General features: G+C 43.6%; 1 protein-coding gene across 2 annotated transcripts in view; it reads right to left on the minus strand.

Annotated features, from left to right (window-relative positions):
* Window positions 1–20,252, minus strand: part of cdc14ab (cell division cycle 14Ab) — a 128,828-nt gene that overhangs the window by 11,965 nt on the left and 96,611 nt on the right. For both annotated transcript variants that reach the window (XM_067230676.1, XM_067230675.1), the window contains exons 11-12: window positions 12,919–13,081; window positions 12,623–12,723 (exon numbers count right to left, since the gene is read on the minus strand). In XM_067230676.1, the coding sequence (XP_067086777.1) occupies window positions 12,623–12,723; window positions 12,919–13,081 (264 nt within the window). The remainder of the gene's footprint in view (window positions 1–12,622; window positions 12,724–12,918; window positions 13,082–20,252) is intronic.

Raw genomic sequence — 20,252 nt, forward strand, 5'->3', positions numbered from 1 at the left:
CCAAGTGCTGTGCCGCAATTGAAATTTTTTGGATAAGCATTTCGACATTTAAAATGCCTCTTCACTGTGATTGGTCCTCTGGTCTGCAGCGAGTTTCCTTGTAAAATGTTGACTTGAGAACCGGCACTGCAAAATGCATTTTTTGCTAAATTAATATTTAGCAGGTTTCCTTTTTATAAGAGTTTTCCTTTTATAGAGTGCAGTACCGTGTAGGGATGGGGATTTGAAATGATTTCACTATTCGAATAGTATCCAAAATGATTTTCGAATATCCGGATAATCTATTTTTATTAATGCGGTTCCGTTATGTAATTAGCCTGACATGACACAAAGCATACAATAAACACATGAACCACCACACATTCTGGCAATAATTGTGACTGTTAAGCTATTAGATTAAATAAGGGTTAAATAAAGAAAACAAATGAAAGATCAATTTATTAACATGACGAAAAGACAATGAACTTGAAAAAATGCTGCGTCTTCAGACGTAGGCTCTTAAACTTGGCGGAATAGCGCTTAGCCTATTATTATGTGAAATAAAACGTAAAAAAAATACATTGGACGAAATTAAACACATTGGGTAGGCTACCCTTGATAAAAACGAAAGACACACATGGAGAGATATTGCATATTAACTTGGATATTAACTTGGAACCGGAATCCTATAGGATACGGTGAGCCACCACACAATGCAAAAATAAATAGCTGATTACGCTACATGGCTACTGGTAAAAAAAATTATAAGCCACAACTGCATTAGCCCTATGCATTTTTATTCAGGAAAATTAGCATATAAACATGCTCAGGGGAGAGGCGAGTATGGAGTCGATTTACAAGCAGGCCAACGTAGAACAGACTCTCTTTGCAGGAACTGCAGGTTGCTGCGAGGTACTGCTTAGCCAGGTCACTCGCAGCAGAACGCAAGGTCACATAGCCTACATTTTTGGATTATGTTTTTATCATTTCTAACGTCACAACTATTAGAATTCACGGTTTTTCACAAAAAAAAATTAAACTACGCTCATAAGTATTCGAAAAAAGTATTCAAATACTAATTTACTTTAGGATATCCGAATATTCAATGAACCACGCCCATCCCTAGTACCGTGATTGAACTAATGCAATTAACAAAGGCATTCACAATGAAATGAAACCAAGCATAGTATAAATTGGATATACTTTCAGTATAGATCAGTGAATTTTGTTACATAAATGAATGTTCACTGCCTAAATAGCATACCGCGATTGAACTAATGTCAAAACTGCCTGCACATTGCAAATGCAGGCAACAATTGCTGTATGGTGAATTAGGCCTACAATTATGACAACTGGCTCAACCATTGTGCATGTAATGCTGCCCTCCAGTCTGCCAGAGCGGCTTCAAGGTCATCCGTCATCATTTTGCTGGACCTTTCTGCAGCATTTGATACGGTTAACCATCAGATCCTGCTCGCCAGACTTTCTGTGCGAAAGTGCAGTGCCAGTGATGGGCATCACTGGCACTGCACTTCAGTGGATCTCATCCTACCTGTCGGAAGATCCTACCAGGTCTCCTGGGGAGGCAAAGTGTCAGGCCCCCGCCAGCTCTCCACTGGTGTCCCACAGGTCTCCGTCCTTGGTCCCCTCCTCTTCTCCCTATACACCACCTCACTTGGACCAATCATCACCTCCCATGGCTTCTCCTACCACTGCTACGCTGACGACACGCAGCTGTACCTGTCGTTCCCTCCGACTGATCCATGGATCTCAGCTAGGATCGAGGCCTGCATCACAGACAACTCCGCCTGGATGACCAAGCACCACCTCCAGCTGAACCTCGCCAAAACAGAACTTCTCATTATCCCGGCCAAGCCCTCCATCTACCACGATCTCTCCTTCACCCTGGGATCTGTGACCCCTTCATCCTCTGCCAGGAACCTCGGGGTTACCATGGATGACAAGCTCTCACTCACACCCCACATTGCTGCAGTCTCCCGGTTGTGTAGATTCACCCTCTACAACATCCGGAAGATCAGGAGATACCTGTCTGAGCATTCCACACAGCTGATAGTCTTGTCCTCTCAAAGTTGGACTACTGCAACTCGCTGCTCGCCGGTCTCCCAGCATGCGCAACCCGCCCTCTCCAGAGGATTCAGAACGCAGCAGCCCGCCTGGTCTTCAATCTACCTAGACGCTCCCATGTTAACCCGCTCCTCATCTACCTCCACTGGCTTCCCATCACAGCCCGTATCAGATTCAAGACCCTGATACTGACCTTCTGAGTGGTGAACGGGACTGCACCCGACTACATGAAGTCTCTCCTCCAGCCTTACACCCCCACCCGCCACCTACGGTCTTCTTCTGACAACGTCCGGTGGTCCCACCGCTCAAGAGTGCCCGGTCCCAACACAAGCTCTTCTCCTGTCTGGCCCCCCAATGGTGGAATCAACTCCCCACCTCCATCAGAGACACTGACTGTCTCCCTACCTTCAAGAAAAGGCTCAAGACGCACTTGTTCCGGGAGTACAACGGTAATTACGAATAATTTGCAGGACTTGATGTTAGTTTCCTCCAGGATCACAAATGACTCTTATTGAGAGACTTGTTGCTCTTGTTGGTTAGTTGTAACTGATTTAAAATTCTTGAACTCGCTGTGAAATACATTGTTGCTTGATTTTCTGCAGGTACACTCTTGTACTTTTGAGGTTCATGTTGTTTAATTGTAACTTGTTTAACTACATGCTCTTATGGTTCTTGCCTTTGGCACTTATTTGGTTTTTCACAGTGTATGCTTCATGTTTTGGCTGCTCGCAATGTTCGTTGTTGTCTCGTTGTTATGATCAGTGACCTTCACTTTTGTAAAGCTCTCTCTTGGAAGTCGCTTTGGATAAAAGCATCTGCTGAATGAATAAATGTAAATGTAATGACTTCTGTTATGAACTAAATGTTTAGATGTTTGTGCTGGTAAGACAATTTAACGGAGAATCAATCTAGTACATTTTAATCAACATCAGAATATGTGTGTGTGTGCCACCAATTTCATCATGGGAACTATGCTATAGTGTATAGTACACCATCTATAGTTCAAGGAACCTGTATTTGTGTGTTTCACTGACATCTTAATCACCGACTGCATCACGGGCACTGTGCACTAGTTTTTTTACAATGTATTTATTGATTTTCAGTTTGCAAATCACATCCAATTGTACAACAATAGAGCAATACACAGCAAACATTATCACCCTATTCCCCCCCTCCCATAATAATAAAGTAAACTAATTAATAATTAAGTTCAAAACATAATAAAAAGAAACACAAAAGTATATTTTACAGACTGAAAAGTGTTTTTTGTTGTGGTTTTTCCTACTAGTCAATGTACATAATCAGATAGGTGTCCTACTCCCCCAGAGCCTGTTCTTGCTGAAGCAAGTTACCAACATTAGTATTATGTCTTAAGAAGTGCATAAAAAGTCCCCAGATATTATCGAAAACATTTTGTTTACATCTAAGAATATACGTTATCTTTTCCATTGACATGTTTGAGGCCATTTCTTTAACCCACATACCGATTCTTGGTCCATCAACTTTTTTCCAATTAAGGGCAATTATACGTTTAGCTTGTAATATACACATATCTATTAATCTGAACTTTTTACTTTGTAGAAGTGGTATGGTAGGATATAAACCAAGAATAAATAGCTTGGGATTCAGTGGTAATTTCTGTGACAGAATTTGATCAATCATATTAACAACCTCTTGCCAGAAGATTTTCACTTTAGCACATTCCCATATACAGTGAAACAGTATCCCCCTTGCCTCGCCACACTTAATACAGGTGTCAGGAATATTATCATTAAATTTATGCAATTTCACAGGAGTTATATACACTACCGTTCAAAAGTTTGGGGTCACTTAAAAATGTCCTTATTTTTCAAAGAAAAGCACTGTTTCTTTCAATGAAGATAACGTTAAATTAATCAGAAATACACTATACATTGTTAATATGGTAAATGACTATTCTAGGTGGAAACATCTGGTTTTTAATGAAATATCTACATAGGTGTATAGAGGCCCATTTCCAGCAACTATTACTGTATGTGTTCGAATGGTACATTGTGTCTGCTAATTGCCTAAGAAGACTAATGGATGATTAGAAGGATTAGAATTAGAATGCCAAAGGTCTGCAATGTTGTAATTGCTGCAAATGGAGCATTATTTGACGAAAGCAAAGTTTGAAGAACAAAATTTATATTTCAAATACAAATTATTATTTCTAATAATAATAATTAACCTTGTAAATGTCTTGACTATATTTTCTATTCATTTTGAGTCAAGTTATTTGATAAATAAAAGTGTGAGTTTTCATGGAAAACACGAAATTGTCTGGGTGACCCCAAACTTTTGAACGGTAGTGTATGTACGCATCAGCCATTTATACTGTAGGAGTTTTAGGCTGCTGCTAACTATGTGCCTCTTTACATACCTCACCCCATTCTTTTAAAGATATTTCCTCTTCTATATCTTCCTTCCATAATCTCAGTTTTGATTCTGATGATTCAATAGATAGCCCTAAGCAAGTTATACAGAGTTGAAATTAAATATCATGACAGTGTCTCGTGACTGCTACTTCTAATGCAGAAATGGTCGGTATATCCAATGAATGGTTTTGAATCAGAATCAGAATTCGGTTTATTCGCCATGTATGTTATACAAACACGGAATTTACTGTGGCAGGGAGGTGCAAAACACTAAACATATACAGATCTTAAATTAAGTAAAAGTACAAAAGTTGAACTATTTCTAAGAACTAAACAATCTAAGAATACAACAATTTAAATATAAAATAACATATATATAAAAATAAGAATAATGAGCAGCGTGAATGGTCAACACGGATTCATTGGGACCATAAACATTAATCAGAGTTAAGGTTTCAGACAATAACCTACCCTGGACCATGATATATCTACCTGCAGAGTCCTTAACTACATTATGTATCCGTAATGGGACAGATTTGTGAATTAGTATCATAACCCCTCTAGCATGAGTGGTGTAGGGAGCAGACAACACTTGACCCTGCCATCTTCTTGCCATTTTGGAAACATCTTCACTTAACAGATGTGTTTCTTGTAAAAAAATGACTTGAGTTCAAGAATTTTATCCTGCTCATTACTTGTTTCACCTTTGTAAGTTTGTTCAGACCCCTACAATTCCACAAAGTAAATTTGACCTTACAGCTATCTGACATTAATTCCAAGATGCATTAATGTATCCATAAGAACCGTTTCAGTAAAGTACATTGACAAATCACAACCGCAGATAAGAGAAGAAATAAAAAAAGTAAAACAAAAAGACCCCACCCCCAATCCCATATGCCCCCCTAGTCCATACGCTCTGGACCTCCCCTCCAGGGATGGAAATTAGCACCAGCCAAATGCGGGTGATTTTGTGTTGTGGCGGGTAAACTCGCTTCACCTTCCGGCCACCGTGGCGGGTAAATAAAAATAGCATACTGTTTCACCACGACACTATAGAGGCGGCGCACCTTCTAAAAAATGTGGCGTTACACCGCAGGCGTTAAGAGGTCCGCTGAGAAAACAGCTCAGGAGGAGCCAGTGGACACAGAGGCGCAAGTCAAAAAACATTTATTTTATTTTTTTACGATGGAGAAAAGCAGACAATGGGGAGTCCCGCGATTGGTTAGTTTACGACGAGACAAATCTGATAATGTACTGCTTTGTATTAGGCCGCAAGGTGAACCACGAAAAGTCTTTTAGAAAATGATTCCCGCTCCACAGTCTGGCATCTACACAATCTTTAGCTCATAAAAAAGAACGAGTCGTGCTAAGATACCAAAAAAAAGTTTGTTGCTAAAATTCCAGTCGATTGTCATGCTTCTATGTTTTATGCAGAACTAGTTTCTTCAGAGCGTAATATAATTTTGGTGGCACGGTTCGACACGTGATCGTTCTACACCAATAAGGTAGCTGCTTTTTGTCCACATGGATGGATATGGTTGGCAAATAGAGGATGGGACCTTGCACGTCACCTGGATGACCAGAAATTCGGCCCCTGACAGTGTTTTGCATGTGATACACTGCGGCTGCAAAAGTGCATGTGAGACAGGCAGATGTTCCCGTTTTTCGCTAGCATGCAGGCTGAGGACGGAGATAAAAGAAAAAAAGTCCATAGCCTGGCCACATAAACTCCGCAATGCGTCGAAGCCTACGTCCGATAGGCCTAAACCAATGTCGAGTCTGTCGCGTGGGTGCTCCATAATGTCTCTCATCCAGGTTCATGTCCATTGTTCACAACCATAAAGTAACATTTTTTACGTAGGCTATGTTAGCCATATGCCTAAGGAGGCGAAACTCAGTCCTGTCCAGGTAAAAAGGATAGGCGTTAAACAAAGCAATAATAATAGACTGATCACCTATCCTTTAGTGGAGATGACTAAAAAAGAAAGTAGGGCTACTGTGTTATTTTCCTGTCGTAACCTTCCAACGTCGAGCCCGTCTCAGTCCTTAAGGCCGAATTATACTTCTCCGACTCCGTTACGGACAGACGGACGGAGCCGGACGGATTGATTGAATTTATAGTACTCCGAAGGCTGTGGGTGCTGAAAACAATTCACCGCCAGAAGAGTAGGTGGCGCAACGGTTTTTTGTAAGTCGTCATCGAGTGTTTATTTACCTAGGTTATCGAGAAGTCGGAGCAAATGTACAAATTAGCTGTTTCATCAATAAAATACGCACATTTTCAGCAACTACACTGCCCATTTCTCGTCACATTTTAATTCAGATGCTGATTTACATGTACTGTTTAGCTGAAATATGAATTGTAAAAACTTACAGCAATGGCGGTCAAAGGATTCTGTTTGTCCTGTTTATCACGGCAACCCCGCCCCCGCCGCAAGAGGTTCTTAATACGGACCAATCACAGCCAAGGGGTATCCGTAAAATGACGGACGGACGGATAGTCAGGAAAATCAGGAGGTGCACGTAGAGCTCTCCGAGGGGCTCGGAGAGGGCACGGAGAGGGCGTTCCTTGACGGAGAAGGCGTTCCCTGTCTCCGTAAAAACGTAGAAGTATAAATCGGCCTTTAGTTCAAAGGGATTGGATAAACCTGTCCACTTCTGCAGGAGTTTGAAAGGTCTGAGATCTCTCTTGGTGTGTTACCAGAAGCCGGGCTGGAAAGATGATTCTGTGCTTGTGAATCCCCTTGTCTCGCAGCTTCTTACGCACCTCATCATAATCGCGCTGCAACCTGTGCACACCAGCAGAGAGGTCCACATGGAAACGGACCGGCTCATTCTTGTAAAGGACCTGTCCCTTGATTCTAGCTGCCTTCAGTACTCGTTACCTGTCCTTAAAGTTCAATAACTTCATAATTAATGTCCTTGGACGAGCCGTGCAAGAGTCATTGTTTGGCGGAGCGCCTATTCCTATGAGCCCGCTCCACTACCAAGTTCTCTCGTGGTTCCATATTCAGAGCCTCAGGTATCCGTTTCTCCAGAAACGCAGTTACATCCTAGCCCTGTGTCTTCTCCGGTAGCCCCAGCAATCTCACATTGTTTCGTCGACTTCTGCATTCCAAATCGTCAACTTTGTCGGTAAGGCTTTTAACTGTGCTTTCCAGCACACTAACTTTGGATGATAGCTTGTTTACGTCGTCCTCCACATCAGAAATCCGTTGTTCGGCCTGTTCCATGCGGTCTGTGCAGTCCTGTATCTGTTTTTTTTTACATCCATAATCGTTGCTTGCACTCCATCAATTTTCTTCTAGAGTCCACTTTTCAAGGACAGTATGGCTTTTATGATATCTTGATTGCTATTCTTGTCTGGGTCTAATATTTCGTTGTCTGCTTCGTCGAGGTCGTACTCGTTAGCCATATTGTCAGCCTGCATGTTGCTAGCCTCCTCAACCTCCGAATGTTCGTCGTCTTGCCGTGATTTCTTTGTCTTGTCTTTTGCATTTTTTCCTGACATTTTAATTCTGGGTACTCTTATACAAGTGTTGTGTGACTTTGGATAGGATTCTGATTAGTATTGGAGGATTAAATTACATGCTAGCAGCAGAGCTTAAAATTCGCGACCTCCTAGCACCTCGCCATAACCGGCCACTGTGCACTAGTTTATATAAACTGCAGATGGCTATTTGGGAAGAGGACCAGGATATGAGATGGTATGCAAAATATCAATTTACAGGAACGTTAGCTATTAGACAGCTGCAAGAGTAAAGAGCACCAGCATAAGAGCCATAGCTATATGTATTTTGGAATACACCCTAGAGTAGTAGTAGCAAGTAGTAATAATATAGCTGCAAGCAGCAAAGGTTGATTCCACCTCAAAATTGCAAATAATGTTTAAATTGATGTTAGAGGGTAAGGGTTAAATCCTCCTGACAGAGGGAGTTTCAACCTGGTAGAATCTTAATTAAGTCCTGGAGGGACTGGGGATCGAACCATCAAATCTTAGGTTACGAATGCCGTGCTCTACCGATTCAGGTATGGCCACTATGTTGTTTGGTAAAATCAACTGTGTTGATTGAAGTTCTGTTTCTGTATAAAATAAAAACCATTGGCCCAAATGGATTTTGATTTATGGACACAAATATATTGACACGATAAGTACATTTACATATATAGGCTAATTTCAGCCATTTTGTATTCTTTATTTCTTGACAACAAAAATGAAGACATGTATCCTATACATCTGTACCGAGTTTTCAATTGGTCCTATTGGTTCATGAAGAGGATAATTTTGTAGGTTTTCCCAAACTTTATGGGTCCTCGAGGATTTTTTGTTACCCATGAGAAATAATGGCCTGTAGTGCATCCTATGGGCGAATGTGGTCCATATGGTGTGTGGGAGTAATGATTGGCCTGTAGTTTAAATATTCCAAATGAGAAAATGTTTTAACTTATGAGTTTTTGAGCTATTGTTTCACTGAGAATAATAATAAGCATACTAACAATAACAATTGGTTTCTTCCTGATGGAGGAATCTTAATAATAATAATAATACTTACAATAACAATTTACTCATGTTAACGATACAGCAACAACATCCTATATTTCCAATCTATTTTGGCACTGCATTTTGTCTGTTGTGCTTACTACCCGCAATGTTTTTGGGGCCATCTCGTTGTTTATGATCATTGACCTATGCACGTTTGTAAAGCTCACTCTTGGAAGTCGCTTTGGATAAAAGCGTCTGCTAAATTAATAAATGTAAATGTACTGATTTAGTGTTGGCGCTAGTTGCATATGTGACCCACACTGGTCAAAAGGGGTGATTGTCAGCCAACGTCATTCCTAGTTTTTTTTACAGATTGTGAAAGTGCAGATTGTAAACTTGCAAATGATGTGTCATACATTGAAATCTGAAAATAGTTGAAAATACGCGCATCTGAATGTTGATAATCCCGGATAGCCCAAATATTCGGCTTCAAAGATTCTAGACCTTTTCACACCTTTAACCCTATCCTGCCTAAGCCAAAATTCAGAACATTCCATATGCTGTTGAAATATGATTCATATTAATATTAATATTTTATGAATTTTCATATTAAATCATACACCTTAACTGTTTATACCATATTGAAGAGGAGAACTAGGGGATTTTTATGATGTGAATAAATATATGATTACTTAAGGCAAATCATATTTTATCAAGGTGATTTCAGGCAGCCATTTTTTACAAAAACTTCTCCATCCACCATACCTCAGACAACTTAATTTTTAACCACTAATTACAAGATGGAGGAAACCTTTGAGTAGGTGGAATATCCACAAATCTGTGACCAATGTAGAACAGAAGACAGATTAGAAATATCATATTTTGATTAAAAGTTATGACCATTCTAGTGACTAGTGGAAACATGGGGGAAACCGGAATTCCCCTCCCCCAAAAGTAGCTAGCGCTATGGCTGGATAGTCCTCTCGATAACAAAAAAATGTGAGAAGCTTGGTCATCCGGGAGGGGCTCAGAGTAGAACCGCTGCTCCTCCGCGTCGAGAGGGGCCAGTTGAGGTGGATCGGGCATCTGATAAGGATGCCTCCTGGACGCCTCCCTGATGAGGTGTTCTGGGCACGTCCCACTGGGAAGAGGCCCCGGGGAAGACCCAGGACATGCTGGAGGGACTATGTCTCTCGGCTGGCCTGGGAACGCCTCGAGGTACCCCAGGAAGAGCTGGTGGAAGTGGCCGGGGAGAGGAAAGTCTGGGCCTCCCTGCTTAGGTTGCTGCCCCCGTGACCCAACCCCCGGACAAGCGGAAGATGATGGATGGACGGATGGATACCCAGTATTTTTGTACTGACTACATTGCACTGTACCTGGCCCGATTATTGTTCAAGTTATGTGTTAAATTGTTCGTGCAAATCGCATCTTCCGAAAACAGTCTGAAAGATGGGCCAGTTTAGTGGCCACTCTGTCCATTCGCGCACCTCACAGTTGCGTATTGATCAGACAAGAAGACACGCTTATCAACTCGATTACTATTGATCAAAACAGAACGAAGGTTCGGCTGTAGCCTACTTGAAACATACTATTGAGAACATATTCACTGACATGCATTGCACGCGTGATGAACACAGCTTTTTTATTATTTTCTTTCATCGCAGATTTTTTTTTTCTTTGGCGCTCGGGATTTGTCATTGGCGCTCGGGAAAACGGCTTTGGCGCGCGCCAACATTTTCTCTATGCAGGAAAAACCCTGGAATAGTAGATTTACATGACAACATGGGTTATTTATTTGAATGAAACACAGTCAGGGACATGAAATAACGTTAGCCCCATTGCCAATAAAATATCTATCATATCATCTATCAAACTATCATCACACATTCTACCGATGCTAGATACAGGCAGGATACGTTAGCATTGCTAATAACTGTTAGCGACAACATCATACTACAACTTGCGGTTGTGATGAACATAAGGTCGGAACAGCACCTCTTTTCAGCAACAGCTTCATAGCAAATCCTGCTTTACATTGTCCCAGGTTTTCAAAACTGTCCTCGGTGAGATGGTTCGAGCAAATGTGTAATTGAGGATCGAACTGCACAGGGATCTTCTCATAGACAAACATCACAGCCCGTCGAGTGTTTGGTTCCTTAGGAAGACTCTGAAAAGTGTCAGCATTCCCTGTACAGCCTGGAACACTGCATTTACCACCGTAGTCCATTTTCAATATGCTAGATCAGTGGTTCCCAAACTGGGGTGCACGCACCCCTAGTTGTGCGCAGACTGACCGGGGGTGCACGAGAGAATGTTTGTAATGGCATATTAACGTATTTAACTGAGGTAAACTTCCGTGATTTGGGCCTATTCAGAAGGAAACATCATACTTATTTGGATGAGGTGATAGCTTTTGTGCATCAGGAACTACAATGCAATGGACAGATACAAGGATATCGCTGGTTACATCTACGGACAATAGCGCAGCGTCTTGGCTGTGTCCTGTTGAACCACGAACCTATTGAAAAGTATAATTTGATCAGGCATTCATTGCTGCAGGCTTTATACATGGCAAGTGGCGGCGTCTGTGATGTGATGAGGTTGACCATGCAAAGTGAAGCGATGAGGTTCCTTGACTATTTTTTTTCTCTCAATTTCTCTATTTTCGACTATATAATAATAACTTTTTTTGACGAACGAAAGTTTTGGAGGCAGTGTGTAAGTGTGATTGACATAACGTGAGGTAGTATTTATTTTTTAACGTGCAAACATTTCGGACACGGATTTCAGACTCAGTGTGCAAAGGCCAAGGTGTTGGGGGGTGCTTGACAGGTGTCAAACACTAGAAAAGGGTGTGTGCAGCAAAAGGTTTGGGAACCACTGTGCTAGAAAAACGTTCTTCTTTGTAATTCTGAGGAAGTACACAGAGCAGCGCGCAGCAAATTTTGGGGCGTGACCAAGGTACAGACCAGAGCCAAAAAAGGTGGAGCCACCAAACTGACGTCAGTTCGGTTTCAAAACCTACCGTTTTACAGCTAAAATTTTTTTATTGTGAGATTTGCATAGGAAAGAGGTGTCAATGGACTTTGAGGTTCACTGTATGTCCATTTTACCCACTGAACTGTCGTTATTCAACTGTGACAAGGTAAATTCGGTTCTGCAATCAATGACCCCTTTAAGTATTTTCCAAAAGAGACGCAACCATTCACTGAAACTAGGACTAATCTCCCCAGAAAACTGGAAGATGCTTTGCTGGAGCTGTCCAGTGATCGAACATTAAAAACATTATTTTCCAGTTCCACACTGCCTGAATTTTGGATCACAGTAGCAGAAGAATACAGAGAGTTATCAGGTGTGGCAATGGATGTACTGCTTCCATTTGGATCTACATATTTGTGCGAGCAAATATCACCATCAGGCCACAGATTGAGCTTTTGTGCACCAAAAAAACAAGTGCACCCATCCCACTGAAAGGTAAGCCTGAATTTATATACAGTACATTTTTGTTTGCTGTGATAGTGGGGGTCGCAAGTTCTTGTCTATTTTAGTTTAGGGGTCGCTGGCTTAAAAGTTTGAGAACCACTGTGCTAGAGAAACAAATGACAATTAAATACACTTAAAATTGTCTAAAGAAACACATGGGATATGGACTGTTAAACAATACATACAAAACTCCTACCTTATGGCTCTTGTGGTAGGAGACCGTGGTTGCCGTCGACCCTTTAACACACGCAATTTATCTCCTTGGGTCATGCATAACCCATTCTCGCCAAAGTCATTCTGTGGAAAGATCATATACTATGTTCTTCATCAATATAAGACGGTACATGGTAAACCATTTTTTCAATTATGCATTTCCGCCAGGAAGTTTATTTTCTAGTGCAAAGACAGTTGATGACTATTTTATTTCATCAAAATGTTATCTGCTTGGTAAAACATTAATCTAGACCTGTACTGAGTGTGTTTGGAACCCACCTCTGGAAGGTGGTCAGTGCTTGGGGACTTGCAGATACTGGTGTTTGCTGGGCTGAGAGTTAAATCATCCATACTAGAGATCAGGTGAGACACTCCCTTCTCCAGTAACTGTTTCTGTTGCGACCGTCGAGTATCCCCCTGCATCCACATAGCAGCTTGCTTTCTGTCAAATAGAAACAAGGTGTTTGTATGCAGCAAAATTGTGGTTGGCCCCACCAAATCTCACTCCAAGGTTTTTTGAAAAGTTGGCAGCCCTGCAGTGAAGAGAAACATTATTGTGTTAACCCTATAACTATATATAGGTTGTTTGCTAATGAAGCATTCAAAATACCTATGAAGCAGCAATATAGAGGCTGTCAGGATGGTCACAGGTAAAATCTTGTAGTAGTTTAGTCAAATAGTGTGAGGCACAATGTGGCAGTAATGTTTCACAGTTTGCATTCAGCAACCCGTATTTATTTTAACCATATTATGCCGGACCAGTCTTTTCAACAATACAGACCATATAGAACATTAGTTAATACAGAGTAGCTACATTTGTAATATGTTATTGTTGGTTCCTATGGGAATTGTGTAAGGGGACTGGGATGATAATGGCAGAACTCTGACTGACATAGGTTCCGTTGCAAGGTTTAGGCAGAATTTAAGTTTTTGTGGTGAAAGGTGCAGCTAACAGTAGCTAACTAGCTAGCCACAGTCTGAAACATCAGGACTTCACAATGTCACGACGCATGCCTTCGTAAGAAGGCCTGTGCAATAAATACTAGCTGATATGTTCACTGCGTTCAGTGATCAAGTCAAGTCGGTTTATTTATAGAGCACATTTAAAAACAGCCAATGGCGACCAAAGTGCTGTACAAAGTCATCAGGTAAGGCAAAACACAAAAACAACACAATTACAATAAGCAAGAGTGACCCTAAACTGACTCGAAAGCCAAGAATAAAAATATATGTTTTAAGACGAGACTTAAATGTCTCGGATGACCTGATAAAAATCGGCGGTTTATTCCACAGAGTAGGGGCCATAACAGAAAAGGCACGATCACCTTTTGTTTTCATCCGAGTCTGTGGAATGGCTAAAAGGAACTTGTTTGATGATCTAAGGGGCCTGGAAGTGTGATAGAGCATAAGAAGATCTGAAATATACAATGGAGCCATTCCATGTAAAGCTTTAAAAACAAGTAACAACACCTTAAAATCAATTCTATATTTGACGAATATGTTGACCAACTGAGTTAACGACAAGTCTTAAAAGGGTCATTCACTGCAAAACCGAGTTTACCTTGTCATAGTTGAATAACGACAGTTCGGTGGGTAAAATGGACTTACAGTGAACCTCAAAGTCCATTGACACCTCTTTCCTTTGCAAATCTCACAATTTGAAACTGCTGCTGTAAAACGGTTGGTTTAAAAAAATCCACCGAGTTGACGTCAACTCGGTGGCTCCACCTTTTTTGCCTCTGGTCTGTACCTTTGTAACGCACCAAAATTTGCTGTGCACTGCTCTGTGTACTAGCCTGGTCCTAACCAGGCCCTCGTACATTTCATTTGTACAGAGGGTCTGGGATCGCTCCATTGACAAGCGTTAACTTCCTTAAAGGCGGGTACTCTGTTGAAGTTTAAAACTATTGGATCTGCCCAGAGCCACTCTGATCTGCCATAACCAATCGCTAGTGTTCACCTAGGCCAACTCCTTCACTTCACTGTACCAGAGCTAGCTGCCGTAGCTGGAAAATCAAACTTTTCCCGAACCCCGTGGGGAGGAGGGCCACAACATCATGGTCACCAACAAAACTCAGCAAGGATTGTTCTTGCTCTGGCTTTAACTTCTGGATGTTCGGCAGTGTTGCCACAACGGACCAAATAGCTTCGCTTGCATCTTTCTCCGCCGCCATTACTGAACTACAACTCAAACTAGCGCACAACATCGTCATCGTTCTCAGCCACTACCTCTGTTCGCTGATTGGACCTACAAAAAGTTAATTTGAGAAAACTGACTTATGCCGAATTCCCAGACCTAGTACATAAGAAAAATTAAAATTGGGCGGAAGTACATAGGAGGGCAGAGCCAGGCTACTGTGTTCTTCCACGGAATTACAAAAAAGAACGTTTTATTGTAAATGGACTACGGTCATAAATGCAGTGTTCCAGGCTGTACAGGGAATGCTGACACTTTTCAGAGTCTCAAGGAACCAAACACTCGACAGGCTGTGATGTTTGTCTATGAGAAGATCCCTGTGCAGTTCGACCCTCAGTTACTGTTGCTGAAAAAAGAGGTGCTGTTCCGACCTTATGTTCATCACAACCGCAAGCTGTAGTATGATTTTGTCGCTAACAGTTATTAGCAATGCTAACGTATCCTGTATCTAGCATAAGTAGCTAGAATGTGTGATGATTTAGTTTGTTGGCAATGGGGCTAACGTTATTTCATGTTCCTGACTGTTTCATTCAAATAAATAACCTGTGTTGTCATGTAAATCTATAATTCCAGGGTTTTTCCTGCATAGAGAACATTTTGGCCCGCGCCCAAGCCGTTTTCCCGAGCGCCAATGACAAATCCCTATTTGTCCCATGTAAATCTACAATTCACGATGCATGTTTGTCCAGATCGTCGTCGTCTGCCGCCGCTTGTCCGGGGGTCGGGTCGCGGGGGCAGCAACCTAAGCAGGGAGGCCCAGACTTCCCTCTCCCCGAACACTTCCACCAGCTCTTCCTGGGGACCCCGAGGCGTTCCCAGGCCAGCCGAGAGACATAGTCCCTCCAGCGTGTCCTGGGTCTTCCCCGGGGCCTCTTCCCAGTGGGACGTGCCAAGAACACCTCACCAGGGAGGCGTCCAGGAGGCATCCTGATCAGATGCCCGAGCCACCTCAACTGGCTCCTCTCGATGCGGAGGAGCAGCGGTTCTACATCCCTCCCGGATGACCGAGCTTCTCACCCTATCTCTAAGGGAGAGCCCGGACAACCTGCGGAGAAAACTAATTTTGGTCACTTGTATTCGCAATCTCGTTCTTTCGGTCACTACCCACAGTTCGTGACCATAGGTGAGGGTAGGAACATAGATCGACTGGTAAATAGAGAGCGTCGCCTTTTGACTCAGCTCCTTCACCACGACGGACCGATGCAGAGCCCGCATCACTGTGGACGCCGCACTGATCCGCCTGTCGATCTCGTGCTCCATTCTTCCCTCACTCGTGAACAAGACCCCGAGATACTTGAACTCCTCCGCACTGGGCCAAGATCTCCTCCCTGACCTGGATATTGAACTCCACCCTTTTCCGGCCTCAGATTTGGAGGTGCTGATTCCCATCCCAGCCGCTTCGCATTCCGTTTCGAACCGCTCCAGTGAGAGCTGAAGGTCACGGCCCAATGAAGCCATCACGACCACATCATCCGCAAAAAGCAGCGACCCAATCCTGAGGTCACCAAACCACGCCCTGGCTGCGCCTAGAAATTCTGTCCATATAAGTTATGAACAGAATCGGTGACAAAGGGCAGCCCTGGCGGAGTCCAACCCTCACCGGAAACAAGTTCGACTTACTGCCGGCAATGCAGACCAAACTCTGGCACCGGTCGTACAGGGACCGGACAGCCCCGATAAGGGAATCCGGTACCCTGTACTCCCGGGAGCACCCACGAGCCCCCAAGGGACACAGTCAAACGCCTTTTCCAAATCCACAAAACGTGTAAACTGGTTGGGCAAACTCCCATGCACCCTCCAGGACCCTGCCGAGGGTGTAGAGCTGGTCCACAGTTCCACTGCCAGGACGAAAACCACATTGCTCCTCCTGAATCCGAGGTTCGACAATCGACAAGTGGGATCACACAAGGAGTGTGATCCCACTAAAGTTGAAGCACACCCTCCCCTTTTTAAAGAGGGGAACCACCATCCCGGTCTGCCAGTCCAGAGGCACTGTCCCCGATGTCCACGCAATGTTGCAGAGTCGTGTCAACCAAGACAGCCCTACAACATCCAGAGCCTTAAGGAACTCCGGGCGGACCTCATCCACCCCCAGGGGCCCTGCCACCGCAGAGCTTTTTAACCACCTCGGCGACCTCAGCCCCAGAGATAGAAGGGCCCCCCCCGATGTCCCCAGACTCTGCCTCCGCGTCGGAAAGCGTGTTGGTGGAATTAAGGAGGTCTTCAAAGTATTCCTTCCACCGATCCAGGACGTCCCCCGTCGAGGTCAGCAGCGCACCATCCCCACCATATACAGCATTGACAGTGCACTGCTTCCCCCTCCTGAGTCGCCGGATGGTGGTCCAGAACCTTTTCGAAGCCGTTCGGAAGTCGTTCTCCATGGCCTCACCGAACTCCTCCCACGCCCGTGTTTTTGCCTCCGCGACCGCCAAAGCCGCATTCGCTTGGCCTGCCGGTACACATCAGCTGCCTCTGGAGTCCTACCAGCCAATAAAGTCCGATAGGCCTCCTTCTTCAGCTTGACGGCATCCCTCACCTCTGGCGTCCACCACCGGGTTCGAGGGTTAACGACGCGACATGCACCGACCACCTTGCGGCCGCAGATCCGGTCAGCCGCCTCAACAATGGAGGCCCTTATGCTTGAACATGGTGTTCGTTATGGACAAGCCGTGTCTAGCACAGAAGTCCAACAACAAAACACCGCTCGGGTTCAGATCGGGGGGGCCGTTCCTCCCAATCACGCCCCTCCAGGTCTCACTGTCGTTGCCCACATGAGCATTCAAGTCCCCCAGGAGGACGAGTGGCGCTCCTCCCATCTCCAGGAGGAGCGCTTTCCAGCCCCCCCCCCAGAGACTCCAAAAAGGGTGGGTACTCTGAGCTGCCGTTTGGTGCGTAAGCACAAACAACAGTGAGGACCCGTCCCCCCACCCAAAGGCAGAGGGAGGCTACCCTCTCGTCCACCGGGGTGAACCCCAACGTTCAGGCGCCGAACCGAGGGGAAATAAGTATTCCCACCCCAGCTCGATGCCACTCACCAAGTGCAACTCCAGAGTGGAAGAGAGTCCAGCCCCTCTCAAGGAGACTGGTTCCGGAGCCGATGCTATGCGTCGAGGCCGACTACATCTACCCAGAACCTCTCTACCTCGCGCACCAGCTCAGGCTCCTTTCCCGCCAGCGAGGTGACGTTCCACATCCCTAGAGCTAGCTTCTGCAGCCGAGGATCGGACCACCAAGCCCCACGCCTTTGGCCGCCGCCCGTCTCACACTGCACCCGACCCCCATGACCCCTCCTGTAGGTGGTGAGCCCACTGGAAGGGGGCTTCGCCTGGTGGCCCCACCCCCGGGCCTGGATCCAGGGGAGGACCCCGGTGACCCGCATCTGGGCAAGGGCAACTGGGAACCATTGTTGTGTTTCTTCATGGTAGGTTTTTGAGCCACGCTTTGTCTGGTTTTTCACCTGAAACCTGTTTGCCCTGGGTGACCCTACCAGGGGCATAAAGCCCCCGACAACATAGCTTCCAGGATCATTAGGACACGCAAACCCCTCCACCGCGATAAGGTGGTGACTCAGGGAGGGGGTTAGCAAGATAGCTTAGCTGAGTTGAATCACGATAGTTTGGTTGCTAAGCTGTAACGTTACCCACCAAAGTCGATCCCGTTTGCTTCGACAACAGAAGTGAAAACAACTAACGTTGTTACTAACGTAACAAATGATATTTAGTCAATCTGTTAGTGTTATGTAGACACAGTAGATTTATTTGTACGTTCACCTTAGATGTTTCAGTGAGTGCTGTTGGCCGTGTTGTGTCTGCTCTGTAGCTTCGCTCGTTGTAAACCAACCAATCAGCGCGCAGCTCATCTATATATTCATGAGCATTCCATAAAAGGGAGAAAACCTCGTGTTTTATTCCGTGGGCTATTTCACAGGGTGCATTAGGGCGAATATAACAGCACCCGGGCCATTTTCAGTCCAACCAATGTTACATTCTATTCGGAGACCTTAAGGAACAGTGTGAAATGCCCTCTAAAATCAGTAAATGACCACTTAAAAAAAAAAATCCCGAATCAGAACAGGAAAAAAATTATGTAATGCTATTTCACTGTTTACTGTTAAATTGCTGCGAGGTGCGCGTTCAGCCATTTTTTTTTCCTGCATTCCAAGGCTTTGATTCTCTTTTCTATCAGCAGATGTCGCAAGGACTCCCGTATACGAGTCTTCTGTCAGACTAAGTTAATGTATAAATATACCTAATATGTATAGTTTGGATATATATACAATTATGTGCAAAATCTAAACAAGAATTTAACTATATGAAGTGCATTTGTGTCACATACATTTGTGTGTAGACAATGGTATAAGCGCAATTCTTATGTCCCATTATTTGAGTGGCAACAATTTACAATGGTAGATTGCAAATAATCTATGTTTTGTAAAGCAAATAAACGTAACTAATAAACAAATTTTTGCATGTATTCAAACATGAGTCAAGCGAATCATTAGCCGATTGTCAATATTCATAGGTGATTTTATGTGTGTAAGGTGAATTAGTGGATACACAAACTATAGTTTGCGATCTGTAGTTATATTAAAGGAGCAATTGAAAATGTCTCAAACATTCAAGGGTCTGATAGATCCAGTTATCCTGGCAAAACAGTTATTGTTCTTTATTTATTGACAGGGCACGGTCCAAGTAGCCTATTGTAAAAATAAAAGAAGTGTATTAGTTTGGAACTTCTAAGCTAGATGCTACAACCTCTGCTTGCTCTCCCGTACACTCAAATGTTTGCTCCCTGAACAATAAATTGGACTGTAGCTTGTGTGTTTACATCAAATTGAAATGGTGCAAAAACTCTACTCTAGAATTAGGCTACTGCTCATCGTTGGTGGAGCTGTTCCCATTTGTAGTTTGGTTCTCTTGGATCTCTTGGTCCATGCAATATATAGTTTTCACGTCACGTTCCAAGGGGCACGCCCCCTTGGAGGGCAAAAAATACTTTCCGCTGCCCGCCACCCATTATAAAGTCATACATTTTCTTTGAGTCTGATTCTTTTGTGTTGCCAAAATGCCGGATAGCTGTTGTTCTATCAGATGCAGTAATCAAAGAGGAGACAAGCCTGGGCTGTGTTTCTTTAGAATTTCGTCCGATAAAGAAAACCGAGAGAGGAGTAGATTGTGGATTTGTGACATTAAACTTAACGTTACTTCTGTCTCCGGGGAGGGCAAACAATGCCAGCTGTCCAAATATACACGTATTTGCAGCTAACAATTCATCAAGCTCAAGTAAAGTTTAACATAAGAATATACAGGTACATTAATTATGGTATTTTTTGCCATAAAACATTTGTTTGGTTTGACATAGTTTGTTGTGTATCGAGGCGACCAACTGCAGTGGTTGTAGTGATTTAAAGTTAGCT

Source organism: Osmerus mordax, chromosome 27 (assembly GCF_038355195.1).
Source record: "Osmerus mordax isolate fOsmMor3 chromosome 27, fOsmMor3.pri, whole genome shotgun sequence".
NCBI classification, from domain to species: Eukaryota; Metazoa; Chordata; class Actinopteri; order Osmeriformes; family Osmeridae; genus Osmerus; species Osmerus mordax.